Below are 15,591 nucleotides of genomic sequence, written 5' to 3'. Positions count from 1 at the left end.
AAAAGGCCAAAGATATGATGTTGCACAATAATGTGAATGTACTTAATGTCACTGAACTGTAAACTTAAAAATGGTTTAAATGGTAAAGTTAATGTTATGTATATTGTACCACAATAAAAAAAAAAAAAAAAAAAACCTAAAGAGAATAATGGCTATGTGTTTCAATAGTGGGTAAAGAAATTACAAGACTTGGGTTATTTTTACTAGGTAATAGTAAAAATAAGTGGTCTGCAGAAATACAGCAAAAATCCAGCTAACTATAAGTATCTAAAGAATATACTAAGTCAAATTTTGAGAAACCAGGAGGTTTAAAGGTTAAAAGGATTTAATTATATTTTAAGTGATCAAGCTCAGAAACTAAAGTTGCTGCAGGTCGACATCAAAGCACCAAAGACAAGAGAACAAGAATTTTGCCCCTCTGAAACAAGCATCCCCAGCTCTCCCCTTATTCATGTTTGCTCTCTGACAGAACTCGTTCTTCTCCTCTCTGATTAAGAAACTTTAGAAAACATGTTTTCCCTTTAGTCAGTAACTAGTGTAGGGAAAATAAGTACTCTGTAGTATCACATGAACCGAAATTAGTGAAGGTTTTGTTCCATTCACTCAGCATCAAGGTACAACAAATGCATACCTTTGTGTATACAGAAACAACACCAGGAGCATCAGGCTGAAGGAAAAGAAGCCAAAAAGGTGACAGAAGGAGGTGCAACGGTCTGCTCTCTGCTGCCAGGCAATTCTCTCTGTGTCTCTGCATGTATTGCAAGTAGAGGTACAGATGGCTTTTCTTCTGCGAGACCCTGACAAGGATGTCTGTATAGCAAACCACCTTGGAAGACAGAGACAGCATCTCCCCTCCAGAGCAAAAGGGCAGGCAGACCCACAGCCCATTCTGAAAGACCTGTGCTCTCCAAGCTCCTGTAACACAATGTGCCATTGCAGCCATGTCTTCAGACAGTCCCTCCAAAATAAAGACTGGACTCAATTGTTTCCTGAACTGAGAACCCAAAAGTTTATCAGCTGGCTGCGAGGCCTTGTTGAAAGCACTGTCACCTGGTAGCCCCCCAACTGATAGAGATCCCAATTGGGGGTCCCCAACAACTATAAACAACATGTTCCTTCCAGGAACACCATGTGCACCTTCAAAACTATGTATCTTGTGGGAAAGCCAGGCATTAGCTTGCCTCTCTCTCCAAAAACACCATGACTTACACCTCAGAGGTGCACATAAGAGATGCTCAGGTGTGTGAGGAAACATTACCAGCACACGTACAGCCTCAGGCAACTGTGGCCATCTCTCCACACCCAGGCCAACTTTGGTTACTCTGGGGAGTTTCCTGGAGAGAACACTGATCACTACATACGTGCACCTGCAGACAGTTATCCCTACGATGAGTCACTGAATTAGAACAGATGATGCAAAATGTGTCCCTGGTTTTAGCTGAAGTGATCAGTGACACTGCGTCAGCCCTGCAAGGCACTCAGATCAGCTTTAACTCACTGGCAGGGTTGTTACAGATGAAAGACTTGCCCCAGATGTCCTCCTTGCTAAACAAAGGGAAGTCTGTGCAATCATTAATACCTCAGGCCGAGTGAAAGAGCAACAGAAGAAGATAAGAAAGTCTCCTGGTGTCCTAAGATAGACCTTGATGGTTTATGGGATTTGTTCAGCTGACGGGATCTGGGACCTGGAAGGCATGCCTGAGGTCAGTACTGCAGGGCAGCCTCAACCTGCTGCTTGAAGCACTGCTGACAAGCAGGCTTAATTAAATACTCCAGGAGAGTAATGGAATGGATCTCATCACAGCCTGTATCATCAGTCAGAGTAACTACTGCCCATGATAGCAGACTTGGATTCTCTAAGCTCAGGGTGTCATCCCTATAACACAACCCACTGCAACTGGAAACTGGGGTTGACAAAGCTGATACTTGAGCTACTGCTATGGCTGTGGGTAACTGAAGTCCTTTGCTTTTGACCTAGGAGTTTGTGTCTTTTGACAGCAGCACCCGTACAAGTGTGGCAGACTAACACGGTAGTTTACAAGTGGCATAAAACCACAGATCCTTTGTGTTCTTGACACTCCAGGAGTCCCGGAAGACACCATAGGAAGGAGGTACAGCGTGCCATCACTGAGGACACAGATGCAGAGGAAAAGTCAAATAGCCAACCCCAAAAACTCCAGGATTCCCACACTTTGATTCCTTTCCTGACAAAAATCTACCACAATTCCATCAGCCCTATGCCCAACAACATGGGTTTGAACAAACTCTTTAGGATCTAGATAATGCTTCTGACACTCGAGCAAAGTATGGCTCTAACAAGAGAACAAAGAAGACACACATAGAAAGAAAAAATAATAATAAGAGGAGAGAAATGAAAATAACAATGAAAATCAAAGTGTGACAGATACTAGAGATTGGTGCACTCACATTATTCCAACCCTCTTCTAAGGAAGACCCAGCCAACACAAGGAGCTAATCACACACATGAAGACTGGACCCTATCAGAATCAGAGGTAGTCACGTTATCTTCATCATTATTATTAGCAGACTTAAGTAAATGTAACAATCCTCCCTTAAAAAGTACTTTGGAATAAATATACTTTGCACTAAAAGAACAATGAGGATTTTTTTAATTTTACTACCTCCTATTTTCTCCAATTTAAAAGCAAACAATTGGTTTCTATTTTATTCAGAGACAAACAAGTTTTATTTTTAATTTGATTTGCTAATATCACCCCTGACTAGTACAGTTTAATAAATGCAACTTAAATAGCTAATGGAATAAAATGTGTACTTAGAGCAATAGCTTTATGGGAAAATTGATAAACAGCTAGTTCTAAAATATTTTTTATTTTTGTTAACTTTAGAAACACCCAGAGAGAAAAGTATTTAGATATTACTGAAGTACTGCTTGATCATTTTAAAGGAAATAGAACACAATTAGCAACCCCAGAAAAGAGAATCTACTTACTTTTTTCCCCCTAAGTTAGCTATCAGGAAAACAATAACTTTACTCTTAACTTAAGCTTCCTACCTGCTAGCTATTTCATACATTTGGCTTAATAGGAAGAAGAAACATCCATTAGAGTATAAACGCACAACAAAATGGTTTAGCAGGGAATATTACAATTGAGAACAATTCTTTCCATTGTCTATTCTTAATCAAGACCACACAAATTTTACCTGAACTTATCAGAAAAATAAGAAAGAAATGAATTTAAATGATGCTAAAATGACCTTTCACTTCTCAGTGAAAATTAAACTTTAAAAACTATATCAAGGGAGGTCCGGGGCAAGATGGCGGAAGAGTAAGACGCGGAGATCACCTTCCTTCCCACAGATACAGTAGAAATACATCTACACGTAGAACTGCTCCTACAGAACACCCACTGAACGCTGGCAGAAGACGTCAGACCTCCGAAAAGGCAAGAAAATCCCCACGTACTTGGGTAGGGCAAAAGAAAAAAGAAATAACAGAGACAAAAGAATACGGACGGGATCTGCACCAGTGGGAGAGAACTGTGAAGGAGGAAAGGTTTCCACAAACTAGGAAGCCCCTTCGCAGGCAGAGACTGCGGGTGGCAGAGGGGGGAAGCTTCGGAGCCACGGAGGCCAGCGCAGCCACAGGGGTGCAGAGGGCAAAGCGGAGAGATTCCCGCACAGAGGAGCGGCGCCGAGCAGCACTCACCAGCCCAAGAGGCTTGTCTGCTCACCCGCCGGGGCGCGCGGGGGCTAGGAGCTGAGGCTCGGGCTTCGGTCGGAGCGCAGGGAGAGGACTGGGGTTGGCGGCGTGAACACAGCCTGAAGAGGTTAGAGCACCACAGCTGGCTGGGAGGGAGACCGGGAAAAGGGTCTGCAGCTGCCGAAGAGGCAAGAGACTTTTTCTTGCCTCTTTGTTTCGCTGCGTGCAAGGAGAGGGGATTCAGAGCGCCGCCTAAACGAACTCCAGAGAAAGGCGCGAGCCGCGGCGATCAGCGCAGACCCCAGAGACGGGCATGAGACGCTGGGGCTGTTGCTGCCGCCTCCAAAAAGCCTGTGTGTGAGCACAGGTCACTCTCCACACCGCCCCTCCGGGGAGCCTGTGCAGCCCGCCACCGCCAGGCTCCCGTGATCCGGGGACAAGTTCCCCGGGAGAACACACGGCGCACCTCAGCCTGCTGCAACGTCACGCCGGACTCTGCCGCCACAGGCTCGCCCCGCCTCCTCTGTACCCCTCCCTCCCCGCGGCCTGGGTGAGCCAGAGCCCCCGAAGCAGCTGCTCCTTTAACCCCGTCCTGTCTGGGTGGGGAATAGACGCCCTCAGGCGACCTACACGCAGAGGCGGGTCCAAATCCAAAGCTGAACCCCAGGAGCTGTGCGAACAGGGAAGAGAAGGGGAAATCTCTCCCAGCAGCCTCAGAAGAAGTGGATTAAAACTCCACAAACAACTTGATGTGCCTGCATCTGTTGAATACCTGAATAGACAACGAATCATCCCAAATTGAGGAGGTGGACTTTGGGAGCAGGATATATTAATTTTTCACCTTTTCCTTTTTTTTGTGAGGGTATATGTATATGCTTCTGGGTGAGATTTTGTCTGTATAGCTTTGCTTTACAATAGCTTTATTTTACTTCACTATATTATAGCCTCTTTCTTTCTTTCTTTCTATTTTTTCTCCCTTTTACTCTGAGCCATGTAGACAAAAGGCTCTTGGTGCTCCACCCAGGCATCAGGGCCGTGCCTCTGAGGTGGGAGAGCCAACTTCAGGACACTGGTCCACAAGAGACCTCCCAGCTCCACGTAATACCAAACGGCAAAAATCTCTCAGAGATCTCAATCTCAACATCAAGACCCAGCTTCACTCAACGACCAGCAAGCTACAGTGCTGGACACCCTATGCCAAACAACTAGCAAGACAGGAACACAGCCCCATCCATTAGCAGAGAGGCTGCCTAAAATCATAATAAGGCCATAGACACCCCAAAATACACCACCAGACGTGGACCTGCCCACCAGAAAGACAAGATCCAGCCTCATCCACCAGAGCTCAGGCACTAGTTCCCTCCACCAGAAAGCCTACACAACCCACTGAACCAACCTTAGCCACTGGGGACAGATACCAAAAACAACGGGAACTACAAACCTGCAGCCTGTGAAAAGGAGACCCCAAACACAGTAAGATAAGCAAAATGAGAAGATAAAAAAACACACAGCAGATGAAGGAGCAGGGTCAAAACACACCACACTTAACAAATGAAGAGGAAATAGGTAGTCTACCTGAAAAAGAATTCAGAATAATGATAGTAAGGATGATCCAAAATCTTGGAAACAGAATAGACAAAATGCAAGAAACATTTAACAAGGACGTAGAAGAACTAAAGAGGAACCAAGCAATGATGAAAAACACAATAAATGAAATTAAAAATACTCTAGATGGGATCAAGAGCAGAATAACTGAGGCAGAAGAAAGGATAAGTGACCTGGAAGATAAAATGGTGGAAATAACTACTACAGAGCAGGATAAAGAAAAAAGAATGAAAAGAACCGAGGACAGTCTCAGAGACCTCTGGGACAACATTAAATGCACCAACATTCGAATTATACGGGTCCCAGAAGAAGAAGAGAAAAAGAAAGGGACTGAGAAAATATTTGAAGAGATTATAGTTGAAAACTTCCCTAATATGGGAAAGGAATTAGTTAATCAAGTCCTGGAAGCACAGAGAGTCCCATACAGGATAAATCCAAGGAGAAACACGCAAAAACACATATTAATCAAATTATCAAAAATTAAATAAAAAGAAAACATATTAAAAGCAGCAAGGGAAAAATAACAAATAACACACAAGGGAATCCCCATAAGGTTAACAACTGATCTTTCAGCAGAAACTCTGCAAGCCAGAAGGGAGTGGCAGGATATACTTAAAGTGATGAAGGAGAAAAACCTACAACCAAGGTTACTCTACCCAGCAAGGATCTCATTCAGATTTGATGGAGAAATTAAAACCTTTACAGACAAGCAAAAGCTGAGAGAGTTCAGCACCACCAAACCAGCTTTACAACAAATGCTAAAGGAACTTCTCTAGGGAGGAAACACAAGAGAAGGATAACACCTACAATAACAAACCCAAAACATTTAAGAAATTGGGAATAGGAAAATACAAATCGATAATTACCTTAAAGGTAAATGGATTAAATGCTCCCACCAAAAGACACAGACTGGCTGAATGGATACAAAAACAAGACCCATATATATGCTGTCTACAAGAGACCCACTTCAGACCTAGAGACACATACAGACTGAAAGTGAGGGGATGGAAAAAGATATTCCATGCAAATGGAAATCAAAACAAAGCTGGAGTAGCAATTCTCATATCAGACAAAATAGACTTTAAAATAAAGACTATTACAAGAGACAAAGGACACTATATAATGATCAAGGGATCGATCCCAGAGGAAGGTGTAACAATTGTAAATATTTATGCACCCAACATAGGAGCACCTCAATACATAAGGCAAATACTAAGAGCCATAAAAGGGAAAATCGACAGTAACACACTCATAGCAGGGGACTTTAACACTCCACTTTCACCAATGGACAGATCATCCAAAATGAAAATAAATAAGGAAAGACAAGCTTTAAATGATACATTAAACAAGATGGACTTAATTGATATTTATAGGACATTCCACCCCAAAACAACAGAATACACATTTTTCTCAAGTGCTCATGGAACATTTTCCAGCATAGATCATATCTTGGGTCACAAATCAAGCCTTGGTAAATTTAAGAAAATTGAAATCGTATCAAGTATCTTTTCCGACCACAACGCTATGAGACTAGATATCAATTACAGGAAAAGTTCTGTAAAAAATACAAACACATGGAGGCTACACAATACATTACTTAATAATGAAGTGATCACTGAAGAAATCAAAGGGGAAATCAAAAAATACCTAGAAACAAATGACAATGGAGACACGACGACCCAAAACCTATGGGATGCAGCAAAAGCAGTGCTAAGAGGGAAGTTTATAGCAATACAAGCCTACATCAAGAAACAGGAAACATCTCGAATAAACAACCTAACCCTGCACGTAAAGCAATTAGGGAAAGAAGAACAAATAAACCCCAAAGCTAACAGAAGGAAAGAAATCATAAAGTTTAGATTAGAAATAAATGAAAAAGAAATGAAGGAAACAATAGCAAAAATCAATGAAACTAAAAGCTGGTTCTTTGAGAAGATAAACAAAATTGATAAACCATTAGCCAGACTCATCAAGAGAAAAAGGGAGAAGACTCAAATCAATAGAATTAGAAATGAAAAAGGAGAAGTAACCACTGACACTGGAGAAATACAAACGATCATGAGAGATTACTACAAGCAACTCTATGCCAATAAAATGGACAACCTGGAAGAAAGGGACAGATTCTTAGAAATGCACAACCTGCTGAGACTGAACCAGGAAGAAATAGAAAATATGAACAGACCAATCACAAGCACTGAAATTGATACTGTGATTAAAAATCTTCCAACACACAAAAGCCCAGGACCAGATGGCTTCACATGTGAATTCTATCAAACATTTAGAGAAGAGCTAACACCTATCCTTCTCAAACTCTTCCAAAATATTGCAGAGGGAGGGACACTCCCAAACTCATTCTACGAGGCCACCATCACCCTGATACCAAAACCAGACAAAGATGTCACAAAGAAAGAAAACTACAGGCCAATATCACTGATGAACATAGATGCAAAAATCCTCAACAAAATACTAGCAAACAGAATCCAACAACACATTAAAAGGATCATAAACCATGATCAAGTGGGGTTTATCCCAGGAATGCAAGGATTCTTCAATATACGCAAATCAATCAACGTGATACATCATATTAACAAACTGAAGGAGAAAAACCATATGATCATCTCAATAGATGCAGAGAAAGCTTTTGACAAAATTCAACACCCATTTATGATAAAAGCCCTGCAGAAAGTAGGCATAGAGGGAACTTTCCTCAACATAATAAAGGCCATATATGACAAAACCACAGCCAATATTGTCCTCAATGGTGAAAAACTGAAACCATTTCCACTAAGATCAGGAACAAGACAAGGTTGCCCACTCTCACCACTATTATTCAACATAGTTTTGGAAGTGTTAGCCACAGCAATCAGAGAAGACAAAGAAATAAAAGGAATCCAAATCAGAAAAGAAGAAGTAAAGCTGTCACTGTTTACAGATGACATGATACTACACATAGAGAATCTTAAAGATGCTACTAGAAAACTACTAGAGCTAATCAATGAATTTGGTAAAGTACCAGGATACAAAATTAATGCACAGAAATCTCTTGCATTCCTATACACTAATGATGAAAAATCTGAAAGTGAAATTAAGAAAACACTCCCGTTTACCATTGCAACAAAAAGAATAAAATATCTAGGAATAAACCTACCTAAGGAGACAAAAGACCTGTATGCAGAAAATTATAAGACACTGATGAAAGAAATTAAAGATGATACAAATAGATGGAGAGATATACCATATTCTTGGATTGGAAGAATCAACATTGTGAAAATGACTCTACTACCCAAAGCAATCTACAGATTCAATGCAATCCCTATCAAACTACCACTGGCATTTTTCACAGAACTAGAACAAAAAATTTCACAATTTGTATGGAAACACAGAAGACCCCAAATAGCCAAAGCAATCTTGAGAAAGAAAAATGGAGCTGGAGGAATCAGGCTCCCTGACTTCAGACTATATTACAAAGCTACAGTAACAAGACAGTTTGGTACTGGCACAAAAACAGAAATATAGATCCATGGAACAGGATAGAAAGCCCAGAGATAAGCCCACGCACATATGGTCACCTTATCTTTGATAAAGGGGGCAAGCATATACAGTGGAGAAAAGACAGCCTCTTCAATAAGTGGTGCTGGGAAAATTGGACAGGTACATGTAAAAGTATGAAATGAGAACACTCCCTGACACCATGCACAAAAGTAAACTCAAAATGGATTAAAGACCTAAGTGTAAGGCCAGACACTATGAAACTCTTAGAGGAAAACATAGGCAGAACACTCTATGACATAAATCACAGCAAGATCCTTGCTCAATGCTCAACATCATTAATCACTAGAGAAATGCAAATCAAAACTGCAATGAGATATCATCTCACACCGGTCAGAATGGCCATCAGCAAAAAATCTAGAAACAATAAATGCTGGAGAGGGTGTGGAGAAAAGGGAACACTCTTGCACTGTTCGTGGGAATGTAAATTGATACAGCCACTACGGAGAACAGTATGGAGGTTCCTTAAAAAACTAAAAATAGAACTACCATATGACCCAGCAATCCCACTACTGGGCATATACCCTGAGAAAACCATAATTCAGAAAGAGTCATGTACCGAAATATTCATTGCAGCTCTGTTTACAATAGCCAGGACATGGAAGCAACCTAGGTGTCCATCATCGGATGAATGGATAAAGAAGATGTGGCACATATATACAATGGAATATTACTCTGCCATAAAAAGAAATGTAATGGAGGTATTTGTAATGAGGTGGATGGAGTTAGAGTCTGTAATACAGAGTGAAGTAAGTCAGAAAGAGAAAAACAAATACAGTATGCTAACACATATATATGGAATCTAAGGAAAAAAAAAAAAAAGGTCATGAAGAACCTAGTGGCAAGACGGGAATAAAGACACAGACCTACTAGAGAATGGACTTGAGGATATTGGGAGGGGGAGGGGTGAGATGTGACAGGGTGAGAGAGTGTCATGGACATATATACACTACCAAATGTAAAATAGATAGCTAGTGGGAAGCAGCCGCATAGCACAGGGAGATCAGCTCGGTGCTTTGTGACCACCTAGAGGGGTGGGATAGGGAGGGAGGGTGGGAGGGAGGGAGATGCAAGAGGCAAGAGATATGGGAACATATGTATATGTATAACTGATTCACTTTGTTATAAAGTAGAAACTAACACACCGTTGTAAAGCAATTATACTTCAATAAAGATGTTTAAAAAGAAAAAACTATATCAAGAAATTTTAGTGTTTATAGGACATCAAAAAATAACAACACTACTAAGTGTAACAGAAAATATACTTAATTACAACTTAAGCAATTAGTTTCATAAAAGCTAATATAATCAGCCACCTGTATCCTGATAAAAATTCCTCAATTTCCACAGCTGTCCAGAAAGAGGTTGCTGCTAGTCCCTCCTCTTCATCCTTAATGCCTTAACACTAAATATGGCAAATAAGCCGTCATTAAGAAAGAAATCATCCCCACAAATATTCACAGTAGCATTGTTCATAATAACCAAAAAGTTTAAAACAGCCCACATGCCCACCACCTGACAACTGATAAACGAAATGCGGGATACCATACAGCAGCATCATATACGGCACCAACAACAACCACAACAAAATGAGGCTCTGATACATCCTACAGCATGGATGAACCTTGAAAATACTATGCTAAGTGAAAGAAGGAAGAAAAGACCACATACTCTGTGATTTCACTGATACCAAACATCTGTAATACAAAACTCTATAGAGGGAGAAAGTAGAGTACTGGCTGCCTACAGCTAGAGATAATGAGGGCACCGTGGGGTGACGGCCAGGGCATGAGGGCTTTCTTTTGGGGATGATGAAAATGTACTAAAATTGATTGTGGTGAAAATTGCACCGTTCTGAATATACATTAAAAAAACATGGAATTGCACACTTTAAATGAATAAATTTTATCTCAATAAAACTGTTTAAAAAAATCATTTCAGAATTATATCAATTCTCTAGATGAATATATTTTCATTTCTTCAAGTCTTACTGTCTTCTATGGAATAGTAATCTTAATTTTCAGTTTTTAATTAATAGTTCTCTTTATCATATTTTATCATAACTATAAAATTTTTTTTCTATAACTTAGCACCTTCAGTAAGATCAGAGTAACTACCCATAATAGAAATGAATAAATTTACCCAAGAATTTTTTTGATTCATGTAGTTTGCCTTCAAGTTCATACAGTAATCAGGATTTTAAAAGACCAGATAGATTTAGTTTAATGTCTGGTAGCCAAAACAAATCTAATATGCCAAATAACCAAGAATTTTAAGGTTGCAATAGTCAAACTTTCCAATTAATGAGTCAATCATGTCATTTACCTAGGCAAAACTGACTTTGTTCTTAACGAGCCCTTCTTTATCCTTTCCCTCACAGCTTTCAAACATCAAATGATGTAATACTGTTGTGAAAAAAGCTGGAACCCCAATTTTATCAAGATTTTTTAAACCTTTTATTTTGAAGTAATTATAGATTCATTGGAAGTTGCAAGAAAAAAAAAAAACAAAAAAAAAAAAACACGTACAGGTTGGTCCTGAGTACTCTTCACACAATTCCTCCCATTGGTAACATCCTGCATCATTATAGTACAATACCAAAACCAAGAAGTTGAAATTGGCACAATCCACAGAGCTTTTTCAGATTTTACCAGCTTTACACTCATCTGTGTATGCGTGTACAGTTCTATGCAATTTCATCACGTGTACAGATTTGTGTAACCATCCCCACAATCAAGACACAGAACTGCTTTAATTGCATGACACTCCTTCCTGCTATTTATTTACAGCCACACCCAACACTTTCCCGGACCCCATTCCAAATCTCTGGCAACCAGTAAAGCAGTAAACTGTTCTTAGAGAACTGTTCTCTATAATTTGGTAATTTCAAGAATGTTATATAAATGAAATCACACAGTGTGTAACCTTTTAGGACTGGCATTTTTCAATCTGCATAATTCTCTGAAGATTCACACAAGTTGTGTAAGTCAGTAGTTCATTCCTCTTGGATGCGGAATAGTATTATATGTACGGTGTACCACAGTGTAACCATTCACCTGTTGAGGGACACCGGGGTTGTTCCCAGTGTGGGGCTATGACAAATAAACCTGCTATAAAAATTAGTGCATGCATTTCTGTGTGAACATAAGTTTTCATTAGCAAGTTTTCATTAAATGCTGGGTTGTATAGTTAAGTATCAATTTTAATATCAACACTGGTAATGTTTCTTTAAAAAATGAAGATCCCATTTAATCTCCACTGATTTTATTTTTTTAATTTACCAAAATTACTTTTTAAAGCTAGCATTTACTGAACGCTTCTGCTAATGAACCAAGCAGCGTACTAAGCATTTAAACCTATATCCTATGTAATCCTTGCATCAACAATGAGCTAGGTACTGAGATTATTGCCATCTTGCAACTGAGAAAACTGAAGTATAGAAAAGATTTGGGAACTGATCCAGAGTCACTAAAGCTATCATGTGAAGAGCTGGGACTCAAATTCAAGCCTGCCTGACTCAGAACTCTATTGTTTTCATCATTCCTGTAACATGTGTGTCATTAAATACAAAAAGTATGTATTAGGACCAAAAGGTCTTTACTTAGGGGATAAACTTTACAAGGGACTATTACATTTCATAGTGAGATTTTTAAACTAGACATAATTTCTAATAAGCTGCACAAATTACCAAAATTAATCTAATAACCTACTGGTATTTGCACAAACACTGTGCAGTAAAAGTTACATGAGTACTAGAGGAAAACCCAGATAAAGTAATTGTTCAGCTTTTCTCTACACAGTTTCTTTTAGGCTCACTCTTCATTAGTCCTGTGGTGAACAGGAAATCTGGGGCCAATGAGAAATGAGAAGGAAAGGGAAATGAGGGTAATGGTATATGGATTAACAGACCCCAGCCCACAGAGCAAGTGAAGGAGCAGGGTTGAGGTCAGCGGTGGACACAAAGCCCAGGCCCCCACTCCCAGATGTGGAAGGAGGAGCTCTTTTCCAGAAGCTCCAGGAACTTGACCCACGCAACAGTGACCGTACACGTACTCAGATCTTCAAGTCTGCATACTGTCCCGAGAAACCAGTCACACAGGGTTGCTCACCACCATTCACAAACACTGTCACCAGAAGCAGATTCACAAAATACCGTCTTCAGAAATGTCATAGTGAATTATTAATTTGACAGTCCCTAACATTTTCTGATTTTTCATCAAATGCCATGTTTATTTTTTATTAATTTAACACTAAGATCTGGCTTTTCTATTCCAACCACAATGAGAAACAATTAAATGGCTAAGGTACACAGAGCTTTCAAGTAAAAATTAAAACTATAATATTTTACTATTAAGTGTGAAACAGATTTACTTCATAACTATTAGCACCTTGGTTTCCAAATTTTATTGCACATTAGAATCACCTGAGGATCTTTCAAAAATCCCAATAGCCAGGTCCCAACCACACCAATTAAATTTTTTAAATTTGAAGGTAGGAATCAGGCATCGATAATTCCTTAAAAATACTTAGGTTTGATTAGCAATGATTGTAACAATACTTACAGCAATAAAATTCCTGTGTCTTTAAAAAAAAGGGAGAAATTAAATGAATATTAGACATGCAGCTTGGGTACTATAATGTTTCAAGTCTAAATGTGACTTTTTGGGAGCGCTTAAAAATCTTTGAAAGGATTTTTCTAAGTGTATCTTGGTCTTTTTACTCATGGACACTCTCAACTTTTCAGATATAAAACTAATACAACGAGAAGCCACAATTCACTCAATTGCCTAGACTTCTTAAAAATTATAAAAATCAACAATTGAGATAACAATTCATGGACTATGATTATATATTTCACAGAGAAATCTAGTAAATCAACTTCTAGGAACCTAAGGAAATAATTATAGGTGTACATAAATTTGTATCTGTAAGATAAATTATGATATGTTAGAATTCTGTATTTATTAAAAATGCTATAAAATATTAAATGGCATGTGCGGTTTCATACTACAGTATTAAATATAAGTCAGTCAGAAAACAGTTACAAAACACAGTATGAATGATAAACATGAAACCTACTTGCAATTGAACTGAATTGTGCCGAAGACCTTCCACAATAGAAGAAAATCTGTCAATTTTTCTTTCTTCTCCAGCTGATGTTAAAGCTTCTAAAACTTCTTCAAGGCTATTGGAAAATTTGAAATTATAAAGTAAATTGCAAACAGCAAATAACCCAAATAACTCCAACTAAGTCCAAACTGAGCGGCGCAACAGTCATCGGCCCCGCAGGACCTCTACATGGACAATTTTTAAATGCGTGCAGGAGGTTTCACTTACAGGGCTCTGCCTACCCTTATAGGAGGGAGGGCCATTTCTGTTTGTTCTTTTGGTTGTTCAGTTTGTATATCTTTATCATTTATAAAAAGTATTTTAAATAATTTTTAACTGCTTTCTTGTAATAAGAACATTAATATTCCTTAAAAAGAAAAACAGGTTTATTTTTATTTATCTTTTAATATGTATGTAATGGTCTTTTAGTTACAGGTCTAGCAATTGTGGATAATGTCTTTAAAGTTAAAACTTTAGTATGTACTTTACTGTCAAGGACCTTGCACCCTCAACCATTACATTATCAATTACTCACTTATTATTGAATTAATTCTATCCAAAAAAAAAAAAAAAATCTTAAGAAACAGAACCAATTTGTATATTTTTCAGTCTTCATTTAGAATGTTTATTTAGGTTTTGAGTTCAGAACAGTTTAAATATAATGAAGAAATCCATTTTTCATAGAAACATGTTAGCCCATAACTACTGTATTGATTAAGAGAAAAAAATTACTACTCAAACATTTCTGTTCAGCCAATATAAATCTAAATCACCTGCTTAAGTATAGTTCATTTTTTTAAAGTAAATTCTAGACTAAAATAGAATAATGTAAACATTATATGACTGAAACTGTATTAAATTATTATGTAATGAGAGAAATAAGTTGAGAAGACTTACATGCTTTCCTCCCCTACAATGCACATTGCAGAAAGGAGTTTAACCACATCCGTCATCATACTGGGCTTCTCAGGATCAATGGCTCTGGCTAACAAAGAAAGACTCCTCTCTTCACTCATAATTCTTTCCAAGCCATACTACAACATTTTGGAAATAAGAGGTTAAATTTTAGTGGTTAGTTGAAAAAATAGTGCCCTGAAGGAAATGTAGTTATTTTTTAAATGTTTATAAGATAATATATGTGTACATGTAGTAAAGCCAGAAAATATAAAGAATGCATAACATCCTAAAAAAATTCATAGAAGTATTCCCTTTACATTAAGAACTATGAGAATCAATCAAATACAGATAACCCCTCAAAGGTAATTTTACAGCAATATGACAGATAATTACTAAGATAGATAAGTGGCCAACTAGAGAAAGAGAGAAGCAGTGAGGAATACTGAGATTTCCCAACAGGAACATAGAAAATGAACAGACTGATACTGAACCAGACACTGAGGCCGTGAGGAGCTCTCCTGGGAAGGAAGGTTGGTAAGAGGTACCACAAATAAATGCACAGATCACTGTCCCAGAGAAACATAATGTGAACCACATGTGCAATGTAAAATTTCAAACAAAAAGTAAAACTGATTTTAATAGAATTATTCCAATATACCCAAAATATTATCATTTTAACATATAATCAATATAAAACATTTATTGATGAGATATTTTTACTTTTTTTTTCTTCCTAAGTATTCAAAATC

General features: G+C 38.4%; 1 protein-coding gene across 4 annotated transcripts in view; it reads right to left on the bottom strand.

Annotated features, from left to right (window-relative positions):
* Positions 1–15,591, bottom strand: part of DIAPH3 (diaphanous related formin 3) — a 569,365-nt gene that overhangs the window by 374,932 nt on the left and 178,842 nt on the right. For all 4 annotated transcript variants that reach the window (XM_082435809.1, XM_082435810.1, XM_082435807.1 and 1 more), the window contains 2 exons: positions 14,843–14,979; positions 13,916–14,021 (listed from right to left, as the gene is read on the bottom strand). In XM_082435809.1, the coding sequence (XP_082291935.1) occupies positions 13,916–14,021; positions 14,843–14,979 (243 nt within the window). The remainder of the gene's footprint in view (positions 1–13,915; positions 14,022–14,842; positions 14,980–15,591) is intronic.

This window comes from Balaenoptera physalus (assembly GCF_965194825.1).
Source record: "Balaenoptera physalus genome assembly, chromosome: 18".
Taxonomy (NCBI): domain Eukaryota; kingdom Metazoa; phylum Chordata; class Mammalia; order Artiodactyla; family Balaenopteridae; genus Balaenoptera; species Balaenoptera physalus.
This window is presented reverse-complemented; position numbering and strand designations above follow the sequence as displayed.